Genomic DNA, 22,509 nt, shown 5'->3' with positions numbered 1-22,509 from the left:
AGACAAACCTGAACAGGCCATAATCAGATAGAGAATGGCTATATGATAAATAATGTACACGTAGTTTGTGCATTGAATTATGTATCTCTGTTTCACAGTAGTAGGGAAAATGCCAGATACTGAAAAACAAGGGGGAGGGGAACAGAAGATGAAGGAATAAAAACAAAGAGAGTGTTTTGCGTATCATATCCTTTTTTAAAGTAATGAATAAAGTGTGGCTATTCTATAGTAATGTGACGACGCGAGTGTGTGTAGAACTTTAAAGTGCAAAGGTTTAAACTGTATAACATGCCCAAACCTGCCTAGTTTGTAAATGTATAGTTGGATTGATTGGTTATTTATAGCTGTCAATCAATGTTGTTTGCACCAGTTATATTGCTTCCTCAGCTCAATTGCTTGGCTCCACCTCTTCCTGGAGGAGGGCAGACTTTTCCTTTTCCATTCTACCATCAAACTTTCTATCAGATAGACGTGAGAAAGAGACTTGGCCCTAAATTAAGTTACTTCTCATCACCAATTCTAAGGTTTTTACCCTTGGGACTCATACTTCATGCCCAGATCACCCTGGACAACGTTGAGGACACCCAAGCGCCTTCAAACCGGTCCTGTGGCACCAGAGGAAGGCTTCATGTCTTCAAATATAGGACATTTGGATTGGGGCTGTGAATGTTCAGGCATTTGCAGCCATTGAGAAAGGAGAAATCTTGGAAAGCTTCTCAGCTGCGAAATCTCCTTGGATCCAAGACAACCAGAGACTGTAATGTATATTTCCTTTACCCCTTTGAAACTTCCAGCTTATAGCCTTAAAGGGATAACTCTTTGTGATCAATAAAATTTATTTTGAGTTATCTACAGCGTTTTGGTCCTTGGGAGTTCCAGTTCTCTAAAGGAAGGCAAGAAGCAATCTCCTGGGGGAAAGATGTCATGTCTGGGGGCTATGTTATAGCCCCCAGGTGCGACAGCATAAGTAGACTTAAATGACTTTATCATAAGCATGCTATCCTTTATAGTGGATGCATCCCATTGAACACCTTCCATATCACACAACTCCTCAGTGGCACAATTACACTGATTCACCAATCCACAGAGAATATATGCGGTAAAGTCCTAGCTGTGTAATAATTATGATTTTTCTCATTCATTTTTGAAAGACCTCATCATACGGATGAAGTCCCACGGGGTGATTCATCTCCACCCATGGTGATTCAGCATCTCACCCACAACTTATGCTTCCCTATCCTACCTGGGGAAGCATCACCACCCCGGGTTGGCCCCATAGTTTTCTACAGAACACAGGAAGCCTCCCCTGTTCTGAGGAAATCTTCCTGTGCTGATTTCAGGACACTTCCTCCACGGGCCTCCACCAGAAGTCATTTGATGCCATATGCATTCGACATCTGGCGAGGAAGAAGTGCCCTGAAAGCATCCTAGGATGCTTGATTTGTTTCATGTGATGAAGCTGTAAGAGATAAGAGAGATCTTCCTTTTAATTCATGAAATAATGTTGCATTCTGGTATAGAGGCTGATAGTTTATGGCATTTTAGACAGAGAGGGCATTTGCTGTGGGAAGAAGGCATTTGCTGTAGGAAGGTCTTCCTGGTGGTTTTGATGGTGGAAGGAAGAATGAAGCTCCGATTACTAAGACCATGTTTCCTTCCCACAGTGCAATGTGCCGGGAATTATGCAAGCATGCATCCATTAGCTTGTTTCCAGGTACAGACCACTCTGGAGAGGGATAAACAAAACAAAACAAAAACAGAACATAGCCCTCACTTTTGTCATCTATGAAGCTAGTGCAAATGCTTCAGTTTTTTTAAAAAAAAATATTGAAAAGACAAAGTAATAAAAATGAATTCATAGTGTAGTGGCCTGCTTTCCAGTAAAACTTCTCTTCTGCCAAAATGATTTTCCAGGTTGAATTGCACCTCACTGAAAGACTGGATGCTAGGGCTGGGTAACAATGGAAAAATTTGTTTCTAAACTCGTTTCGTTTTTAGGGGGTCCATTGCGTTTCGTTTTTTAAAAGAATTCCGAATTTTTCTTTAAATTTTTTTTGTTATTTATGAAATTTCGTAAATTTCGAATTGATTCGTTAATGGCAGACGCGATTGCACAATACGCTAAAAAAACCTCCAAATGGGACAGGGGGAACTTATGAAGCTTCCCTCTCCCTCTGTTGTTGACTGTTGGTGTGATAATTTATTTTTTTATCACTGATAAAACAAACAACAACTATAAAACTTGCACCAAACATACGGAAATAATAACGAAACGATTTCGAAAGGATTTCAAAACTATTTTGAAACGATTTCGAACCGATTACGAAACAATTACGAAATAAATTGAAAAATTCATTTCGATTTTTAGTTGCTCCTGCATGGCTCAATATCAGATCGTAAGCTAATTTAAATATGAATCAATAACGAATTACGAAATTAACGAACGAAACCACCCAGCCCTACTGGATGCCTTTTTTCTGTTGTTTCCTTTTTTTAAGGACTCTGGTTACTATTGCATGAATTAAAAAAGCAACACAATCTCCATGCCAAGACTGCTACCTTTAAAAAAAAAACCACAATAATTTAGCAGTTCAGTCTTAATCCTTCATTGTAAAAAGAAAGAATGAAAGGAGAGAGGGGGGGGGAAAGAAAATATGGCACTAACTTTGAGACTGTTTTCCTTTTTCTCATGAGCTTTCATGGATATTGACCCACTTCTTTGGAAGAACAGAATACTGCATCACTGTTTTGCCTCCTAAGAAGTAGGTTTACATCCCATACTTCTATGTTTTTCCCTCCTTCTGCATTCTTTCTTTTTTGTCTTGAAAGAGACTTACAGGACTACTTTTTTGAATTCTGCATTGCATCAATCTACATGCTTCCCACTCGTGAGAAAGACAATCTATATAAATAAAAATGTAATGTTTGTTTGTGGGATTAACAGAACTCAAAAACCACTGGATGAATTGACACCAAATTTGGACACAAGACACCTAACAACCCAATGTATGTCCTTCATTCAAAAAATTGATATTGTCATTAGGGAGTTGTAGTTGCTGGGATTTATAGTTCTCCTACAACCAAAGAACATTCTGAACCCCACCAACGATGGAATTGAATCAAACTTGGCACACAGGTCTCCCATGACCAACAGAAAATACTGGAAGGGTTTGGTGGACAGTGTCCTTTGGTTTTGGAGTTGTAGTTCACCTACATCCAAAGATGACTGTGGACTGTGGATCTGGACCAAACTCTACACGAATACTCAAGATGCCCAAATGTGAACACTGGTGGAGTTTGGTGGAAATATAATCTTGACATTTGGGAGTTGTAGTTGCTGGGATTTATAGTTCACCTACTGTCAAAGAGCATTCTGAACCCCACCAATGATAGAATTGGGCCAAACCTCCCACACAGAACCCCCATGTGGGCCACAGCAACACGTAGAAGGGAACAGCTAGTCTATATTAAAAAAAATGTAATGTTCGTTTGTGGGATTAACATAACTCAAAAACCACTGGATGAATTGCCACCAAATTTGAACACAATACCCCTACTACCCCAAGGAGTGACCATCACTAAAAAATTGGATTTTGTCATTTGGGATTTGTAGTTGCTCGGATTTACAGTTCACATACAATCAAAGAGCATTCTGAACCCCACCAATGATGGAATTGAACCAAACTCGGCACATAAGAGTCCCACAATCAACAGAAAATTCTGGAAGGGTTTGGTGGGCATAGACCTTGAGTTTGGGAGTTGTAGTTCACCTACATCCAGAGAGCACTGTGGACTCAAACAATGAAGGCTCTAAACCAAACTTGGCACAAATACTCCATGTGCCCAAATGTGAACACTGGTGGAGTTTGGGGAAAATAGACCTTGACATTTGGGAGTTGTAGTTGCTGGGATTTATCAAAGAGCATTCTGAACCCTACCGACAATAGAATTGGGCCAAATCTCCCACACAGGACCCCCACAACCAACAGAAAATACTACATTTTCTGGTGGTCTTTGACAACCTTTCTGATATCCCCTTGTGACCTCCCTCCAGAGGTCCTGACCCCCAGTTTGAGAAATGTTGCCTAAAGGCCGTCCAGTCCACCTCCCTTCACCGGTGCAAGAAAACATAATCAAAGCCCTCCTGACAAAGAGCCATCCAGCCATAGATATATATGATTCACACACACACACACATTTATATGACAGATATATTGTCATAGATTTGAAAGCGACCCCTAAAGAAGGACAATAATATGTTCCATGTTACAGAGTAGGCAAACCAGACAATCTCTACATCAACATTGACAAAGAAACAAGAAATACTGTTTACCCACAAGCATTAAGAAATTACATATAGTAGAAGCCAACACTTTCTCATTACTTTATTTTCCAGCTCACCAGACTGGGCCACAGCAACGTGTGGCAGGGAACAGCTAGTGTGCCAATAAGAAATTAAGAAACATCTCAAAACCCCGTTCTACTATTCAGGCAGCAATGAAAATTGAACCAAAGAGCCGAATTGAACCAAAGAGCCGGTGTTAAGTAATATGAGATTCTTGGGTTTAGATCGAACAAATTCAAGTTCATGCTTCTACGTCACTTAGGCCTGAAATGCACTTGGTAACTATGGGCCAGTCACTCTCGTCTACCTCACTAAATTGCTCTAATAAAATGGAGAAGTGTCTGCTACCTTGAGCTCACAGGAAGAATGGCAGGATATAAACATGACTCATCGAGAGAACAAATGGGGTCACATCCCTCGGAAAGAGACACTTTGTCAGAGAACAAGTGACACCTTTCACAATGGTGCAACTGCTACCACTTCCTGAGCTTGATTTGTGAAAAAACATTAAGCATCCTCATAAAATGTTTTACAAGTATATATACTAGCTGTCCCCTGCCACGCATTGCTGTGGCCCAGTCTGTTGATCTGGAAAATAAAGTAATGAGAAAGGGTTGGTTTCTAATATTTCTTTATGCTTGTGGGTAAACAGTATTTCTGTTGTTTCTTTGTCAGTGTTGATGTGGAGATGGTCTGGTTTGCCCACCCTGGAACATGCAACATATCATTGTCCTTCTTTAAGGGTCCCTTTCAAATCTATGATACTATATCTGTGTGTGTGAATCATATCTATCTATCTATCTATCTATCTATCTATCTATCTATCTATATCTATGGCTGGATGGCTGTTTGTCAGGAGGACTTTGATTACGTTTTCTTGCCCTGATGAAGGGAGTTGGATTGGATGGCCTTAAGTATTTTCTGTTGGTCATGGGTGTTCTGTGTGGGAAGTTTGCCCCGATTCTGTCATTCGTGGGGTTCAGAATGCTCTTTGATTTTAGGTGAACTGTGAATCCCAGTGACTACAACTCCCAAATGTCAAGGTCCGTTTCCCCCAAACTCCATCTGTGTTCATATTTGGGCGTATTGAGTGCTTGTGCCAAGTTTGGTCCAGATCCATCATTGTTTGAGTCCACAATGCTCTCTGGATGTAGGTGAACTACAATTCCCAAACTCAAGATCAATGCCCACCAAACCCTTCCAGTATTTTCTGTTGGTCATGGGAGTTCTGTGTGCCAGGTTTGGTTCAATTCCATCTTTGATGGAGTTCAGAATGCTCTTTGATTGTAGGTGAACTATAAATCCCAGAAACTACAATTCCCAAATGGCAAAATCATAATTTTTGAGGGATGGTTATTCTTTGTGTTGTGAGACTTTTGTTGCCATATTTGGTGTGATTTCATTCATTGGTTCTTTTGTTTTTAAGGTACTCATTATGCACAGAGCATTTATATATATATATATATATATATATATATATATATATATATATTGGCAAAAGGGGTGCTTGGAATTTGTTATTTCATATTTGGAGTGAGGGTATTGTTTTGCTATTAAAAATACATATAAGCTAATGAAAAACCAGTAAAACTGCATTACTGTTTGTAGGGCTTCCAATTTAGGATCATTCCGAGAACTTGGGCTGATGTATTTCCTCTTCTCTCCTAAAACAGAAGTAAATGAACACCAGTTATAACCAGGTAGCATTACTATTTCAGATCCTGGCGAGAACTACCATTCATTCAGCAGAATGCCAGTTCAGGCGCCATCATTTTCTAAAGTTTTAGATTCCCCTTGAGGATGCCCATCAGAAGGCTTATTTTTAACGCAACAGATTTGCCAGGACTTCTCAATCGAATAATAGCTAAAGTCAAAACACTTCCTAAAAAGTATTTGAAAAAGAAAATGCTTTAACCTCTCAACCGTCTCATTCATTCAATTGGAATTGGTGATATTTCAAATGTCATATAAGATTTGTATTCCTGAGAGCCAACTGGAAATAAGGAAGCCAAAAGACTCATAAGAGACTCCATTAAATTTAGGGATAATACTGGGCAAAAGCATCATTTTCTCCTTGGCTGCATTTTCTTTATAGCAGACACTCGCTTACATACCTAGAACAATGTCGTCCTCTGGAGGCAGATGATGAATTGCAACAAACTCTGGAGAAACTTTGAGAAAGCCTTGCTCCATGGCTTTTGTGTGGATCCTCTAAAAAATAAGACATTTTGATTTACTCCTTCTGGAAGACTTGACAAGATGATACAGACAACAAAAAATGGATGACAGTGGGGACCCTATATTATGAGTTCTTGGAGAACAGAAAATGCTAGCATCACCTTGATTCAAATATTTTTTGTCCCCATAAAATTCATAAATGTAACCAAGAGTTTTCATTCTCATGTAGCTTTCTTGTCTGTAGCATAGACATGCTAGGTCTCAATACCATGAAGACCTGGTTAATACTTAAATGGAAACCTCCAAGAATACCATGTGTTGTGTGACAGCTGTGATGGGCTGGATGAGGGCTAACAAGCTGAAGCTTAATCCTGACAAAACAGAGGTCCTCCTGACCAGTCATGGGACTGATTTGGGCATAGGGTGGCTACCTGTGCTCGATGGGATTGCACTCCCTCTGAGGACGCAGGTCCATAGCTGTCCCGCAAGGTCCCGCAAGGCTCTATTTTGTCTCCCATGCTTTTTAACATCTACATGAAACCGCTGGGAGAGGTCATCCGGAGTTTTGGAGTTAGGTGCCATTTCTACGCAGATGACACACAACTCTACTACTAATTTCCACCTAACTCCAAGGAGGCCCCTCGAGTGCTGGACGAGTGCCTGGCCGCTGTGGCTATCTGGATGAGGAAGAACAAGCTGAAGATCAATCCCGACAAGACAGAGGTCCTCCTGGTCAATCGTAAACCAGATCGGGGTATAGGATGGCAACCTGTGCTGGACAGGGTTACACTCCCCCTGAAGTCACAGGTCTGCAGTTTGGGAGTTCTCCTGGATTCATCACTTACGCTTGAGGCTCAGGCGTCGGTGGTGTCCAGGAGGGCTTTTGCGCAACTAAGACTTGTGCGCCAGCTGCGACCATACCTCGCAAAGGTTGATCTGGCCGGGGTGGTCCATGCCTTGGTCACCTCTAGATTGGATTACTGCAATGCGCTCTACGTGGGTCTGCCCTTGAAAACGGCTCGGAAATTCCAGCTGGTCCAATGAGCGGCGGCCAGGATGTTAATTGGCACTCCTTACAGAGAGAGGTCAACCCTCCTGTTTAAGGAGCTCCATTGGCTGCCGTTTACCTACCGAATCCAATTCAAGGTGCAGGTGCTTATCTACAAAGCCCTAAACGGTTTGGGACCTGCATACCTGCGTGACCGCATCTCCATTTACGAACCCACGCGCTCCCTTCGTTCATCCGGAGAGGCCCTGCTCGCGATCCCACCTGTGTTGCAGGCGTGTTTGGTGGGGACGAGGGACATGGCCTTCTCTGTGGTTGCCCCCCGACTCTGGAACACCCTCCCCAAAGACATTAGACTAGCACCCACATTGGCAGTCTTCAGGAAGAACTTGAAGACCTGGCTATTCCGATGTGCCTTTCCGGAATAGGATAACTCCCAGCTCTATGTCCCAGAAGCACTTTATTAGAGTTTAAGACTCTCTGCACATTGCACTTGCCCAGAAATCCAACATACCACCTGCCACACCCAGCACTTTTTAACCTGTACCCATCACTGGCCCGGCTCTGGTTTTATTGTGTAATGGTGTAATGTTTGTTATTGCTTATGTTTTTAATTTTTGATTTGCTTTTAATTGTATTGTTATTGTTTTGCTGTTGTTGTGTTGAGGCCTTGGCCTTTGTAAGCCGCATTGAGTCCCTTGGGAGATGCTAGCGGGGTACAAATAAAGTATAATAATAATAATAATAATAGTAATAATAATAGCTTGGGGGTCTTTCTGGACTCTGCATTGACACCTGATGCTCAGGTGTCGGCGGTGGCTGGGAGGGCCTTTGCACAGTTAAGGCTCGTGCACCAGCTGTGCCCGTACCTCATGTAATCTGATCTAGCCATGGTGGACCATGCCCTAGTCACCTCTAGGTTGGATTACTGCAATGCGCTCTACGTAGAGTTGCCCTTGAAGATGGCCCAGAAACTACAGTTGGTCCAGAGATCTGCAGCCAGACTACTCACAGGAGCTGGTTACAGAGAGTGGTCAACCCTCCTGTTTAAACAGCTCCACTGGCTTCCAATAAGTTTCCAGTCCCAATTGAAGGTGCAGGTCATAACCTATAAAGCCCTAAACGGTTCGGGACCTGCTTATCTTTGTGATCGCATCTTCCCCTATGAACCAGTGCGTACTTTGAGATCTTCTGGGGAAGCACTGCTCTCTCTCCCCCCGCTGTCACATGTAAGGTTGATGGGGACGAGGGAGAGAGCCTTCCTGGTGGTGGCCCCCCGGCTCTAGAACTCCCTAGGGAGATCAGACAGGCTCCCACCTTGTCCTCCTTTCGTAGTCAACTAAAAACCTGGATGTTCCGGTGCGCTTTTGACTAAGCAGCTCACCAGTAACTTTCTTGTCCCTACTTGAAGTTCTGCACTTTACACCGGCCCGCATTTTACCCTGGCATACATCCTACCTCAATATGTGCTTGACAGTATTTCCTGCCCAGTTTACTGTATTGTTGCACTTTCCTGCGCTCCTCTAAAAATGTATTGCACTCATTGAATCTGTACCTCAGCTATGTTTCTTTCAGCCGTATTGTTTTTATATTGCTTTCAATTGTGTTGTTATTTGTTTTATCTGATGTTTTAATTGGTTAAAGTATTTTACATGTGTGTTTTAATTGTAATCTTGGGCGTGTCCCTTGTAAGCCGCCCCGAGTCCCCTAGGGAAGATGGTTGGCGGGGTATAAAAATAAAGTTGTTGTTATTATTATTATTATTATTATTATTATTATTATTATTATTGTATTGTCGAAGGCTTTCATGGCTGGAATCACTAGGTATCCCTTGTAAGCCTAATTATTGTTGTTGTTGTTGTTGTGGTGGTGGTTTTTGCAATGGTTCTCCCAGAGCTAACTGCTTAGCCATCAGCACGCCTGAAATCTTTCCTCAAACTGAAAGGGCAGGGGAGAATCTAAAATGGAGATCTTTCCCTGGGAGAAAAGGTGGTCCCTAAACTCAAAGAGCTGCTCTCTAAGCCAATGGTTGCAAAGAGGCCTGCAGACTCTGATACCATTAGCTTTTAGGACTCTTGAAAAGATGCAGCAGCCCTGCATCTTTAGGATATATCTGTAGGATATATTTCCTAGAAAGCCAATGAGAAAACACCTTGGCCTATTCATTAACTAAGGAAGCCCAATTTTTTTTCTTGTGTCAGGAGGGACTTGAGAAACATTATATGAATACAACCTTAGGATTGGATGTTATGTTTTAATAGTTTTATGGTATTTATATGTTTTAACTGTTTTTGTTTTGATTTATTGTATTTTATGTTATTATGCATCTTCATTAACTAAGGAAGCCCAATTTTTTTCTTGTGTCAGGAGGGACTTGAGAAACTTTACATGAATGCAACCTTAGGATTAGATATTATGTTTTAATAGTTTTATGATATTTATATGTTTTAACTGTTTTTGTTTTGATTTATTGTATTTTATGTTATTGAATATGTGGCTTGGAATATTGCCATTATATGCGCCGCTCTGAGTCCCCTACAAGGGTGAAAAGAGCGGGATAGAAATGGAGTAAATAAAATATTATTATTATTATTATTATTAACTTTATTTATACCCTGCTAACATCTCCCGAAGGACTCGGTGCGGCTTACAAGAGGCCAAGGCCCAACACATCAATAAAACAACAGCATAGCAAATACAACAATGAATAAACTCATAAAGCAAAGCAATAAACATTAAAACAATAACAATAAGCATTAGACAGTAACACCAAGACGGGGACGAGGGACAGGGCCTTCTCTGTGGTGGCCCCTCGACTGTGGAACGCCCTTCCCATGGACATTAGATCAGCCCCTTCGTTAATGGTGTTTCAAAGAAAACTAAAAACCTGGCTGTTTGAACAGGCGTTCGGATAAACAATGCAATGTACACGATGAATATAGAAAACGGAATTATGGATGACAAATTGGATCACGATTCTAGTTACGAGACGTTAATGTGTTGTTATTGATGTGTCATTATTCTGTATATTATGTTGTTAATGGTTTTTAAATTCTGTATGTTGTTGGATTGACTTTTGCTCTTGTTGTGAACCGCGTTGCGTCGCCTACGGGCAGAGAAACTGCGGTATACAAGCAAAGTAAATAAATAAAATAAATAAATAATACTATCCTGATAATCTTATTTGGATGGCATAATATTCTACATTCCAATGGCCTAATTCTTAATATTTATTTCAGTCAAGTCAAAGGCTGTTAACCGCTTGAAAATGAGATCATTTTGGCAAATTTAAAATGAAGAAAGCCAGGCTCACCAATCAAAAATCTCACAAAAATCTGAAGGGACTACATTTTAATTCAGAAAAGCAATGGAGGAAAGCCTTTTTCAAAATAACTTCCCCATACTGCTGCATTGGTAAGATGTGAATCAGGCTTCAATACCCTTGTCTCATGTCAGTTTCGCTTTGAGTAGAAGAAGGGAAGGAAGGAACAAAAAAAAAGCTATCTTTTGCTCTCCTGGAGCTCCCGAGTCAGCTCTAGCATAATTTGTTAGAAATACATGCTACAGCAGAACTTTCCAAACTTTTCAAGTTGGTGACTTGCTTTTAGACATGCATCCTTTCTTGACACAGTCATTCAGTTTTACTGCAATGTGGAGGTTAAATCAACTCCTTATAAAAGTTTAATACAATATCTATATATATAAAAATGCTCTGTGCATAATGAGTACCTTAAAAACAAAAGAACCAATGAATGAAATCACACCAAATTTGACTCAAAACGTCTCACAACACAAGGAGTGACCATCGCTCAAAACATTATGATTTTGTCATTTGGGAGTTGTTGTTGCTGGGATTTATAGTTCACCTACAATCAAAGAGCATTCTGAACTCCATCAACTATGGTATTGAACCAAACTTGGCACACAGAACTCCCTTGAACAACAGAAAATACTGGGAGGGTTTGGTGGCCACTGACCTTGAGTTTGGGAGTTGTAGTTCACCTACATCCAGAGAGCACTGTGGACTCAAACAATGATGGATCTGGACCAAACTTGGCTCCAGCACTCAATACGCCCAAATCTGAACACAGATGGTGTTTGAGGGAAATAGACCTTGACAATTGGGAGTTGTAGTCATTGGGATTCACAGTTCACCTACAATCAAAGAGCATTCTGAACCCCACGAACGACAGAATCGGGGCAAACTTCCCACACAGAACCTCCATGATCAAAAGAAAATACTTAAGGCCATCCAATCCAACTCCCTTCACCAGGGCAAGAATACGTAATCAAAGACCTCCTGACACAGGGCCATCCAGCCATAGATAGATAGATAGATAGATAGATAGATAGATAGATAGAGATAGATATGATTCACACATACACACAGGTATAGTATCATAGATCTGAAGGGGACCCCTAAAGAAGGACAATTATATGTTGCATGTTCCAGAGTAGGCAAACCAGACACTCTCCACATCAATACTGACAAAGAAACAACAAGAAATACTGTTTACCCACAAGTATCAAGACATTACATATATTAGAAACCAACACTTTCTCATTACTTTATTTTCCAGATCAACAGACTGGGCCACAGCAATGCGTGGCAGGGGACAGCTAGTATATATATGTGTGTGTGTGTGTGTGTGTGTGTGTGTGTGTGTGTGTGTGTAATATAATCGTCACTGTATAAATAGGTTTGGATGTTTTCCGTTATACTTATGTACTACAGTAGTTTCCTCTATAGTCACTCCATAGGATTCATCACAAACATAGTTGTCAACTGATTTTCTTTTCTCAATTAGAAACTTATCTATTTTATAGCAATTACTGCAACTCAATCAACACATTATGCAAATTATAAAAGTTATTGCAGTACCTACACTTGAACAGAACCAGATCTTTGTTTATGCGGGTGGGGGACCATTTTTCATGTGACACACTAAGGGACTACAGAAGACACATTAGTGTAGCGTTTCTCAACCTGGGGGTCGGGACTCATGGGGGGGGTCGTGAGGGGGTGTCACAGGGGTAGCCAAAGACCACCAGAAAACACACTATTTTCTGTTGGTCATGGGGGTTCTGTGTGGGAAGTTTGACCCAATTCTCTCATCGATGGAGTTCGGAATACTCTTGGATTGTAGGTGTACTATAAATCCCAGGACTACAACTCCCAAATGTCAAGGTCTATTTTCCCCAAACTCCACCAGTGTTCGGATTTGGGCATACTGAGTATTTCCGCCAAGTTTGGTCCAAATCCATCATTGTTTGAGTCCACAGTGCTCTCTGGATGTAGGTGAACTACAACTCCCAAACCCAAAGTTCAATGCCCAACAAACCCTTCCAGTACTCTCTGTTGGTTGTGGGAGTTCTGTGTGCCAAGTTTGGTTCAGTTCCATCATTGATGGAGTTCAGAATGCTCTTTGATTGCAGGTGAGGGGCGGCTCAACCATTACGCAAAGTAAGCATTTGCAGTATAGTTGATTTTGCCCAGGGGCGCTCTTGAGGCGCTCTTGGGGAAAAATAGACCTTGACATATGCAAGTTGTAGTTACTGGGGTATATAGTTCACCTACAATCAAAGAGCATTCTGAACTCCACCAATGATGGAAGTGAACCAAATATGGCACACAGAACTCCCACGATGAACAGAAAATATATATCAGTGATTGGCTGGGGGGGGGGGGCACCAAAATACTGTTTGCTTACCGTTGAAAATTACCTAGGGCCGCCTCTGTTGCAGGTGAACTATAAATCCCAGAAACTATAACTCCCAAATGACAAAATCAACCCCCCAACCCCACCGGTATTCAAATTTGGATATATCGGGTATTTGTGCCAAATTTGGTCCAGTGAATGACAATACATCCTGCATATCAAGATATTTACGGAATGATTCATAACAGGAGCAAAATTACAGTTGCAAAGTAGCAACAAAAATAATGTTATGGTTGGGGGTCACCACAACATGAGGAACTATATTAAGGGGTCGCGGCATTAGGAAGGTTGAGAGACACTGCCTTAGTATATCCTGACACACAGTTTGGAAAGCTCTGTGCTACGGTATCCAACCAGGAGACTTTACAATGCATTGATTAAAATTCCATCCTATATATAGCTTATTTATTTTGAAAAAGATGTACGATCTGAGCACAGGAAGCTCCATTTACCCTTATCACACTTCCCATTCTCTTTGTGGTGGGAAGTTGTAGAGCAATTTTTTTTCACAAGGCCAGCTTTTTTTCAAATGGAAGACTACTGGAAACATATGGGCCCTTGGAAAGGAGCTGATTACTTAGATATATACTGGGTGATCAGGTGGGAAGCAAGCATATTGGAAACAGTGCTTAACTCGACCGGAGATCATCCCAACAGCCCACAACCTCACAGCTTGCTTCTGTCAGCAAGAACATTCTTCAAAATCTTCAACCAGTTCGCAAACTTTATTTTTTCATCACATTCTCGCACTATAAATGTTACAAACTGTTCTCAGCCTCAGTGCATCCAGCAAAAAAGTATGGTTCCATCTATATATATAAAAATGCTCTGTGCGTAATGAGTAGCTTAAGAACAAAAAAACTACAGGACCAACTGACCCCAAATTTGGCAACAAAACTCCTCACAATCCAAGGAATGACCATCACTGAAAAAAACCCCACAAAAACAGCTTTAAATTCAAAAAAGGAAGAAGTCAACACACCTACCCTGCCCCCTCTTGCACTAAGGACACAGCCAGCAGAGCCACCTTACTTCACCTTCCCCTTTGCCTTCACAGTCCTTGGAAGGTGAGGCGGGAGAAGGAGAAGGGGCCTAATCTTTCCCACCAGCATCCCTATCATCTACATGACCGGAGTGGCCCATAACTTCCATCTGTCCGTCTGTCTGTCTATCTATCTATCAAATTTACATTCCACCTTTCTTACAAAATAAATCTTAAGATGGCATCAACACAGGACCTTAAGATCATCTGGGGAGGCCCTGCTCTCATTACCGCGTTCATCACAAGTACATTTGGTGGAGACGAGAGACAAAACCTTCTCGGCGGTGGCTCCTCAGCTGTGGAACGCCTTCCCTATAGATATTAGATCGGCCACCTCCCTTTTAACATTCCGGGAAAAAGTCAAGACATGGCTTTTTGAACAAGTGTTTCCAAATACAGAGTAACTGACATAGGAAAATGGAACGACGACAATGAGACCGGACGTTTTTAACAAGGCGACACTATGAATTTATTGATATGTTTAATTTTAATTATAAGTTATGTTTTTAATTGAATTTGTGATTGAATTTTACCCTATTAACTGCCTTGAGTTGACTACGGGCTGAGAAAGGTAGTATACAAATACAGCAAATAAATAAATAAATAAACAAACAAACAAACATAACTTCTCCTGAACTAATCAACATATTAGTTTCATCTATGCTGATGATCGCGCCATTACCGCTCAAGCAGGGAGCTTTGAGATGGTTGAACAGAAGCTCTCCGAAGCTCTAGGTGCTCTTACTGCCTATTACAGGGCAAACCAACTGATCCCTAAACCATCTAAAGCACAGACATGTGCCTTTCACCTTAAGAACAGACAAGCATCCCGAGCTCTGAGGATTACCTGGGAAGGAATCCCACTGGAGCATTGCAGCGCACCCAAATACCTGAGAGTCACTCTGGACCGTTCTCTGACCTACAAGAAGCACTGCCTGAACATCAAACAAAAAGTGGGTGCTAGAAACAATATCATACAAAAGCTGACTGGCTCAACCTGGGGATTACAACCAGACACAGTGAAGACATCTGCCCTTGCGCTATGTTACTCTGCTGCTGAGTATGCATGCCCAGTGTGGAACACATCTCACCACACTAAAACAGTGGATGTGGCTCTTAATGAGACATGCCGCATTATCATGGGGTTTCTGCGTCCTACACCACTGGATAAATTACACTGCTTAGCTGGTATTGCACCACCTGACATCCGCCGGGAAATAGCAGCCAATAGTGAAAGGACCAAGGCAGAGACATCTCCAGCTCATCCCTTGTTTGGGTATCAGCCAGCACGTCAACGACTCAAATCAAGAAATAGTTTTCTTAGATCTACAGAGACACTCGCTGGAACACCTCAGCAAGTGAGAGTCCGAAAACGGCAGACCCAAACCCAGCACCTCAATCCGTGGGTGATACCAGATGAGAGACTCCCCCCTGGGCACACAGAAGACTGGGCGACTTGGAAGGCGCTGAACAGACTGCGCTCTGGCACCACGAGACGCAGAGCCAATCTTAAGAAATGGGGCTACAAAGTCGAATCCATGACATGCGAGTATGGAGAAGAGCAAACCACTGACCACCTGCTGCAATGCACCCTGAGCCCTGCCACATGCACAATGGAGGACCTTCTTGCGGCAACACCAGAGGCACTCCAAGTGGCCAGATTGGCCATCAAAGGACATTTAATCAGCTACCAAGTTTGCAAAATTTGTGGGGTTTTTTTTTATCTGTTTGTTTGTTTTGTTCTGTTAGAAATGTAATACAATGTTCTGGTTGCGGATGACACGATAAATAAATATAAATTAACATATTCTTCAAAGGATCAAGAATTTGCAGAGTATAATCCTTTGAGTCGCACTTTGATTGCCGAATCAGACAATAAATTATCTTTAAATGCACAGTGTTTACTGGCTGCTTTTTCCTACTGTCAGCTTGTATGGATACAAATGCGTTCTTTTTTTAATTTTTTTTATATTTTTGGCAAAGTGATTTATTAGCTACAAACACCAGAAAACTAGAAAATACTTACTTTTGAAGATGCCAACAAGAAATGAGGATGCTTTTACTTCCTGCTGGGGAAAAGAGACAAAAAAACCCTCAAAAACCATACCAAAGCAACATGTGTTTTGTGGGCATTTTATAAGAAAAAGAAAGAAATACCCCCCAAGGACCTAATCATATTAACAGCATTCAAACAGGATGCTTTAATTTGCCAGCCAGCAGTCAGCTGAAAATAACTTCCTGCTCTTGTTCAAGCATTTAAGATTAAGCTTGCAAATTTGCAGAGGCGAAAAGGAAGCACCGTAGTTATCAACATACTGGTGCGGAAACACAATAGGACATTAAAAGAAATCCTGTTGTAAGCACCAGCCGAAACGCCTTTGAAAGCACAATCTTTAGAGAGACATACTGAAAAAGCAGACAATAAAGACAATAAGTTCGGTCCACACCAGATGAGTTTTACCTTCAAAATATTGCTGTGGTGTTGAGAGACACCGGAGAAAGGAAGTTAGTACACGTCCTTCCTAAAAGCAGCATTTCAAAAATGAAACCACTGCTTTTAAGGAAGCGGTATAACCACTGATTTCCATAGATATGAACTATCCTACTTTGTGAAACAAAATTGGTTGTTGGGCCAATTCTGGAGGTTGCCTCGCAGAATGAAACTGATTATCTGGATCCGTCGCAGTTGGGTTTCAGACCGGGACATGGAACTGAGACAGCCATGGTCGTCTTAGTGGATGATCTCCGCAGAGAGCTCGACAGGAGGAGTGTGTCCTTGTTGGTTCTCCTGGACCACTCAGCGACCTTCGATACCGTAGACCATGGTATCCTTCTGGGGCGCCTTGCAGGGATGGGTCTTGGAAGTACTGTTTTGCAGTGGCTCCTGTCCTTCCTGGAGGGCCGTTCCCAGAAGGTGTTGCTGGGGGACTCCTGCTCGGCCCAACAGCCATTGTCCTGTGGGGTCCCGCAGGGCTCAGTATTGTTCCCCATGTTGTTTAACATCTACATCAGTGTTTCTCAACCTGGGGGTCGGGACCCCTAAGGGGGTCACAAGGGGGTGTCAGAGGGGTCACCAAAGACCATCGGAAAGCACAGTATTTTCTGTTGGTCATGGAGGTTCTGTGTGGGAAGTTTGCCCCTATTCTATCATTGGAGGGGTTCAGAATGCTCTTTGATTGTAGGTGAACTATAAATCTCAGCAACTACAACTCCCAAATGTCAACTTCTGTTTTCCCCAAACTCCACCAGTGTACACATTTGGGCATATTGAGTATCTGTGCCAAGTTTGAGTCCACGGTGCTCTCTGGATGTAAGTGAACTACAACTCCAAAACTCAAGGTCAATGCCTGCCTAACCGTTCCAGTATTTTCTGTTGGTCATGGGAGTTCTCTGTGTCAAGTTTGGTTCAATTCCATCATTGGTGGAGTCCAGAATGCTCTTTGATTGTAGGTAAACTATAAATCCCATCAACTACAACTTCCATATGTCAAAATCAATCCCTCCCCAACCCCACCAGTATTCAAATTGGAGTGTATCGGGTATTTGAGCCAAATTTGGTCCAGTGAATGAAAATACATCCTGCATATCAGATATTTACATTACAATTCATAACAGTTGCAAATTATAGTTATGAAATAGCAATGAAAATAGTTTTATGGTTGGGGGTCACCACAACATGATGAACTGTATTAAGGGGTCATGGCATTAGGAAGGTTGAGAAACACTGATCTACATGAAGCCACTGGGTGAGATCATCCAGAGTTTTGGAGTTCGATGCCATCTGTATGTAGATGACGCCCAACTCTATCACTCATTTCCACCAGATGCTAAGGAGGATGTACAAGTTCTGAACCGGTACGTGGCCGCTGTGATGGTCTGGATGAGGGCAAGCAAATTGAAGTTGAATCCAGACAAGCCAGAGATCCTCCTGGTCAGTCGCAAGGCCTTGAAGGCACTCATCACTGAGCCTGGAATCCCAGGTTGCAGTGTTTTCGCACAATTAAAACTTGTGCACCAGCTGTGCCCGTATCTTGGGAAATCACACTTGGCCACGGTGGTCCATGCTCTCGTTACATCTAGGATAGACTACTGCAATGCACTCTACATGGGGTTACCTTTGAAGACTGCTCAGAAGCTTCAAATAGTCCAACGAGAGGCAGCCAGGTTAATAACTGGGGCGGCATACAGGGAGCATACAATTCCCATGTTACGCCAGTTCCACTGGCTGCCAGTTTGCTACCGGGCACAATTCAAAGTGCTGGCTTTGGCCTATAAAGCCCTAAATGGCCCCAGCCCAATTTAACTGTCTGAACGCATCTCCCCCTATGAACCATCGTGGAGATTAAGTTCCTCCGGGGAGGCCCTGCTTTCCGTCCCACCTTTGTCACAGGTACGATTGGTGGGGACGAGAGACAGAGCCTTCTCGGTGATTGCTCCCCGGCTATGGAACTCCCTTCCTGGTGAGATCTGGTCGGCCCGCTCCCTCCTATCCTTTAGAAGGATGGTAAAAACTTGGCTGTGGGACCAAGCTTTCGGGACAGGGCACTAAAGCGGCAATAGGAAAGATGACCAGGCCAATTAGATTTGACATGGATGACTAGGACGGTTTTAAATGATGTATTTTAATATTTTGATAAATGTTTCTAATGTTTATGTATGTATATAAGAATTTGTGTCCCAGCATTGAATGTTTGCCGTATATATGTTGTGCTCTGCCCTGACTACCTTTTGGGGTGAGAAGGGTGGAATATAAATGTTTTAAATAATAAATAAATAAATAAATAAATAAAAGCATTAATTTAAATGTTTATTACAGTTTGATATTTTTATTACCCCATGCACACACCCCTTCCAACATAAGTGTTGGTGGAATCTATATTGGATGGATTGTGTCAGAAATGCATTTAGAGATGCCATGTCTTCATGGAGGTGGGTCCTGGGAACCAAATTCTCCTGATTCGTTGAGAAACAGGCTGACTAGGATCCACACAGGGATTGGCTGGAGGTTTCCCTGATATCACTGACAGGAGGGGGGGATCCCCATGATGAGAAGAAGAACTTGGTAGGTTTATTATTGGTAGGTTGCCTTTGAAAACTGCTTGTAAGCTTCAAATGGTCCAGCGTGCGGCAGCCAAGTTGCTAACGGGAGCGGTGCATGGGGAGTACACAACTCCACTGCGTCAGCTGCACTGGTTGCCAGTTTGCTACCGGGCACAATGCAGAGTGCTGGCTTTAGCCTATAAAGCCCTAAACCAGTGTTTCTCAACCTGGGGGTCAGGACCCCTAGGGGGGTCGCGAGGGGGTGTCAGAGGGGTTGCCAAAGACCATCAGAAAACAGTATTTTCTGTTGGTCATGGAGGTTCTGTGTTGGACATTTGGCTCAATTCTATTGTTGGTCGTGTTCAGAATGTTCTTTGATTGTAAATGAACTATAAATCCCAGCAACTACAACTCCCAAATGTCAAGGTCTATTTTCTCCAAACTCCACCAGTATTCACATTTGGGCATATTGAGCATTCGTGCCGAGTTTGGTCCAGATCCATCACTGTACTCTCTGGATGTAGGTGAACTACAACTCCAAAACTCAACCACCAAACTCTTCCAGTATTTTCTGTTGGTCATGGGAGTTCTGTGTGCCAAGACTGGTTCAATTCCATTGTTGGTTGAATTCAGAATGCTCTTTAATTGTAGGTGAACTATAAATCCCAGCAACTACAACTCCCAAATGACAAAATCAATCTCCTTCCAACCCCACCAGTATTCAGATGTGGGCATATTGGATATTTGTGCCAAATTTGGTCCAACCGGGACCGCCTTCCACCTGGAAACCATTGCCCTCACTGTGGGAGAAGATGCAGATCAAGAATAGGGTTCCACAGCCACCTACGGACCCACAAGAATTCTGATCCTGGAAGACTATCCTACTCGGCCAACGAGAGATCGCCTAAGTAAGTAAGGCCTAAAAATCATGAAATAGTGTTTTGAATTGTGATGGCTGTTGATGTAAACACAGAGTCTCAGTAGGACTGTGTACTGAAGACAATTTAGAACTCAACCTGATTTTATGCAGCCGCCAGCAATATTGCAAAAGCCCTCTGGAAGCAATCAATTCAAAACTAGCAAGAGTCATGTTTTGCTTGCTTGGCAGCAAGAGAAAAAGGAATGCTGAAAGACAGACCCCGCAGCATTTCACAGATGAAAAATGGGACATGTGGCAGTCACATCATAATGTCTTAAACTTGTGGAAATTTGGCTATGAGGAAGAACACACACACTAGGAAACTGTACAGTTTATTTTTGCCGGAGTCTACACATGATTCCCTTCCTTGGGCACCGATGCCCCATTCTATACTGTGCTGGTCAAAGACCGTAATAAATCATTGATTGATTGATACACATGATTTTTCACACCTTCCTGTTGGAGTAGAAACTACTTTTGCCATTTAAACCCACTTTATAACAATTGAAGGAAACCGAGGACAAAGAAGGAATTGAGGAAGAGAGAAAAATTGGGACATTTTTTAAAAGATGGAAAAGTGGGATGATCGAGGATAAATTAGGGCTGTCCTAAAACAGGATTGTTTAAAGTTATGTGAAGGGGGGGAGCATAGATGCCCCTGCTTATTGTTTGTTCTTGCTTTGCTGGATTCGTCCCCCATGAAAAAAAAAACTATGTTGGAGCTAGGACTGCAGCTCACAAAATCCTCCAGGCGGCATGCTCAAGGATCCTAGGAAGCAGAGGAGGGAGACTAAAATGATCAAGGGTCTGGAGAACAAGTCCTATGAGGAGCAGCTTAAAGAGCTGGGCATGTTTAGCCTGAAGAAGAGAAGGCTGAGAGGAGACATGATAGCCATGTATAAATATGTGAGAGTGATGGGGAGATATTGGAAAAATAGATATTTATTTATGCATAAATTGTATGTACTTTACAAGCACTGAAATGTATAGAAAAATCAAGTTCTCTCTGTATTAGAAACCCAAGCTGACAGGACAAGCAAGCTGCATGCAGACACAGCAAGAGGGAGGTGAACATTCCAGTGGGGAGATAAGCCCATCCTAGTAGCAACAGAGACTGGTACAACAGAGCCCAGCGTCTTCCTCCTAAGTAAGGAGCCTATCTCTCCCTCATGACAGGTCAAAGTAGGCGCCTTCATTGATGAATGTAAGCTGTAAGCTATATGCTGCTCTTCAGAAAGAAATACAGAGACATGCCTTTCATTTGTTGGAAGATAGAGTTTAATATTCCTATGATGCTAAAGTGACGCAAAGAATGATGTCAATATATGTAGAAGCATGTTTCTTTGTTTGCCTGCATTTGAAGTATATAAAAGGCAGTCATCGCCTTTATCGGGCACTCTGGTTGCTTTTGGACACAACTCCACTCCAGAGTCCCAGCTGGAAATAAAACCATGCTTTTTCAGACCTCAGGAACTCTCTTTGTCTCTTTTCTTCAAACCTTCTCCCTGCCATTTCAATAGGGAGGAGGGAGCAAGCTTGTTTTCTGCTTCCTTGCAGACTAGGACGCGGAACAATGGCTTCAAACTACAAGAGAGGAGATTCCATCTGAACATGAGGAAGAACTTCCTGACTGTGAGAGCCGTTCAGCAGTGGAACTCTCTGCCCCGGAGTGTGGTGGAGGCTCCTTCTTTGGAAACTTTTAAACAGAGGCTGGATGGCCATCTGTCAGGGGTGCTTTGAATGCAATATTCCTGCTTCTTGGCAGGGGGTTGGACTGGATGGCCCATGAGGTCTCTTCCAACTCTATGATTCTAACTATAATTGTAAAAAAACTATTAAAGTGTCTATACTTCAAAATGTCTGTAGAATTAAACCCATATCAAACATTAATTTAAAAGAACAGACTTAAGAAGCACTAAAACTGAAACTCATTATATAAAACAATCAGTTCCCACATACCCACTGGAAAAGAAAAGCCTTTGCTGATGATGAAAGGATAGCAAGGAGAAAACAAAACTGGGAAGGGAGTTCCAGAATCTGGAAGTAGGATCGGCGCAGGACTGGGAACAACTGGGATGGCACAGAGGAGCTTAACATAGAACTGCATTCTGAATAAAATCAAATAGCAATAGTCCAGCATCTTCACTCTTCCATACACAAAATGCTTTTGTTGTATTGGAGATGCATGTGAGTTGATCAGAATTTTAATGAGTTGATTCATCATACCTTCTTAAGACTTCAACAGGCTCCAAAATACAC

At 42.2% G+C, this 22,509-nt stretch overlaps 1 protein-coding gene across 2 annotated transcripts in view; it reads right to left on the bottom strand.

Moving 5' to 3' along the window:
• Window positions 1-16,823, bottom strand: part of PARVG (parvin gamma) — a 45,448-nt gene extending 28,625 nt beyond the window's left edge. Inside the window, exons 1-4 of one of the 2 annotated variants that reach the window (XM_060778161.2) lie at window positions 16,753-16,823; window positions 16,318-16,357; window positions 6,460-6,556; window positions 5,945-6,009 (exon numbers count right to left, since the gene is read on the bottom strand). In XM_060778161.2, the coding sequence (XP_060634144.2) occupies window positions 5,945-6,009; window positions 6,460-6,538 (144 nt within the window). In that variant the 5' untranslated portion in view covers window positions 6,539-6,556; window positions 16,318-16,357; window positions 16,753-16,823. Of the gene's footprint in view, window positions 1-5,944; window positions 6,010-6,459; window positions 6,557-16,317; window positions 16,361-16,752 lie in introns of both variants that reach the window. The other variant, XM_067468911.1, reaches the window with a different exon arrangement.
• Between the last annotated feature and the right edge of the window lie 5,686 nt (window positions 16,824-22,509).

The sequence above is a fragment of the Anolis sagrei genome, chromosome 5 (assembly GCF_037176765.1).
Source record: "Anolis sagrei isolate rAnoSag1 chromosome 5, rAnoSag1.mat, whole genome shotgun sequence".
NCBI classification, from domain to species: Eukaryota; Metazoa; Chordata; class Lepidosauria; order Squamata; family Dactyloidae; genus Anolis; species Anolis sagrei.
This window is presented reverse-complemented; position numbering and strand designations above follow the sequence as displayed.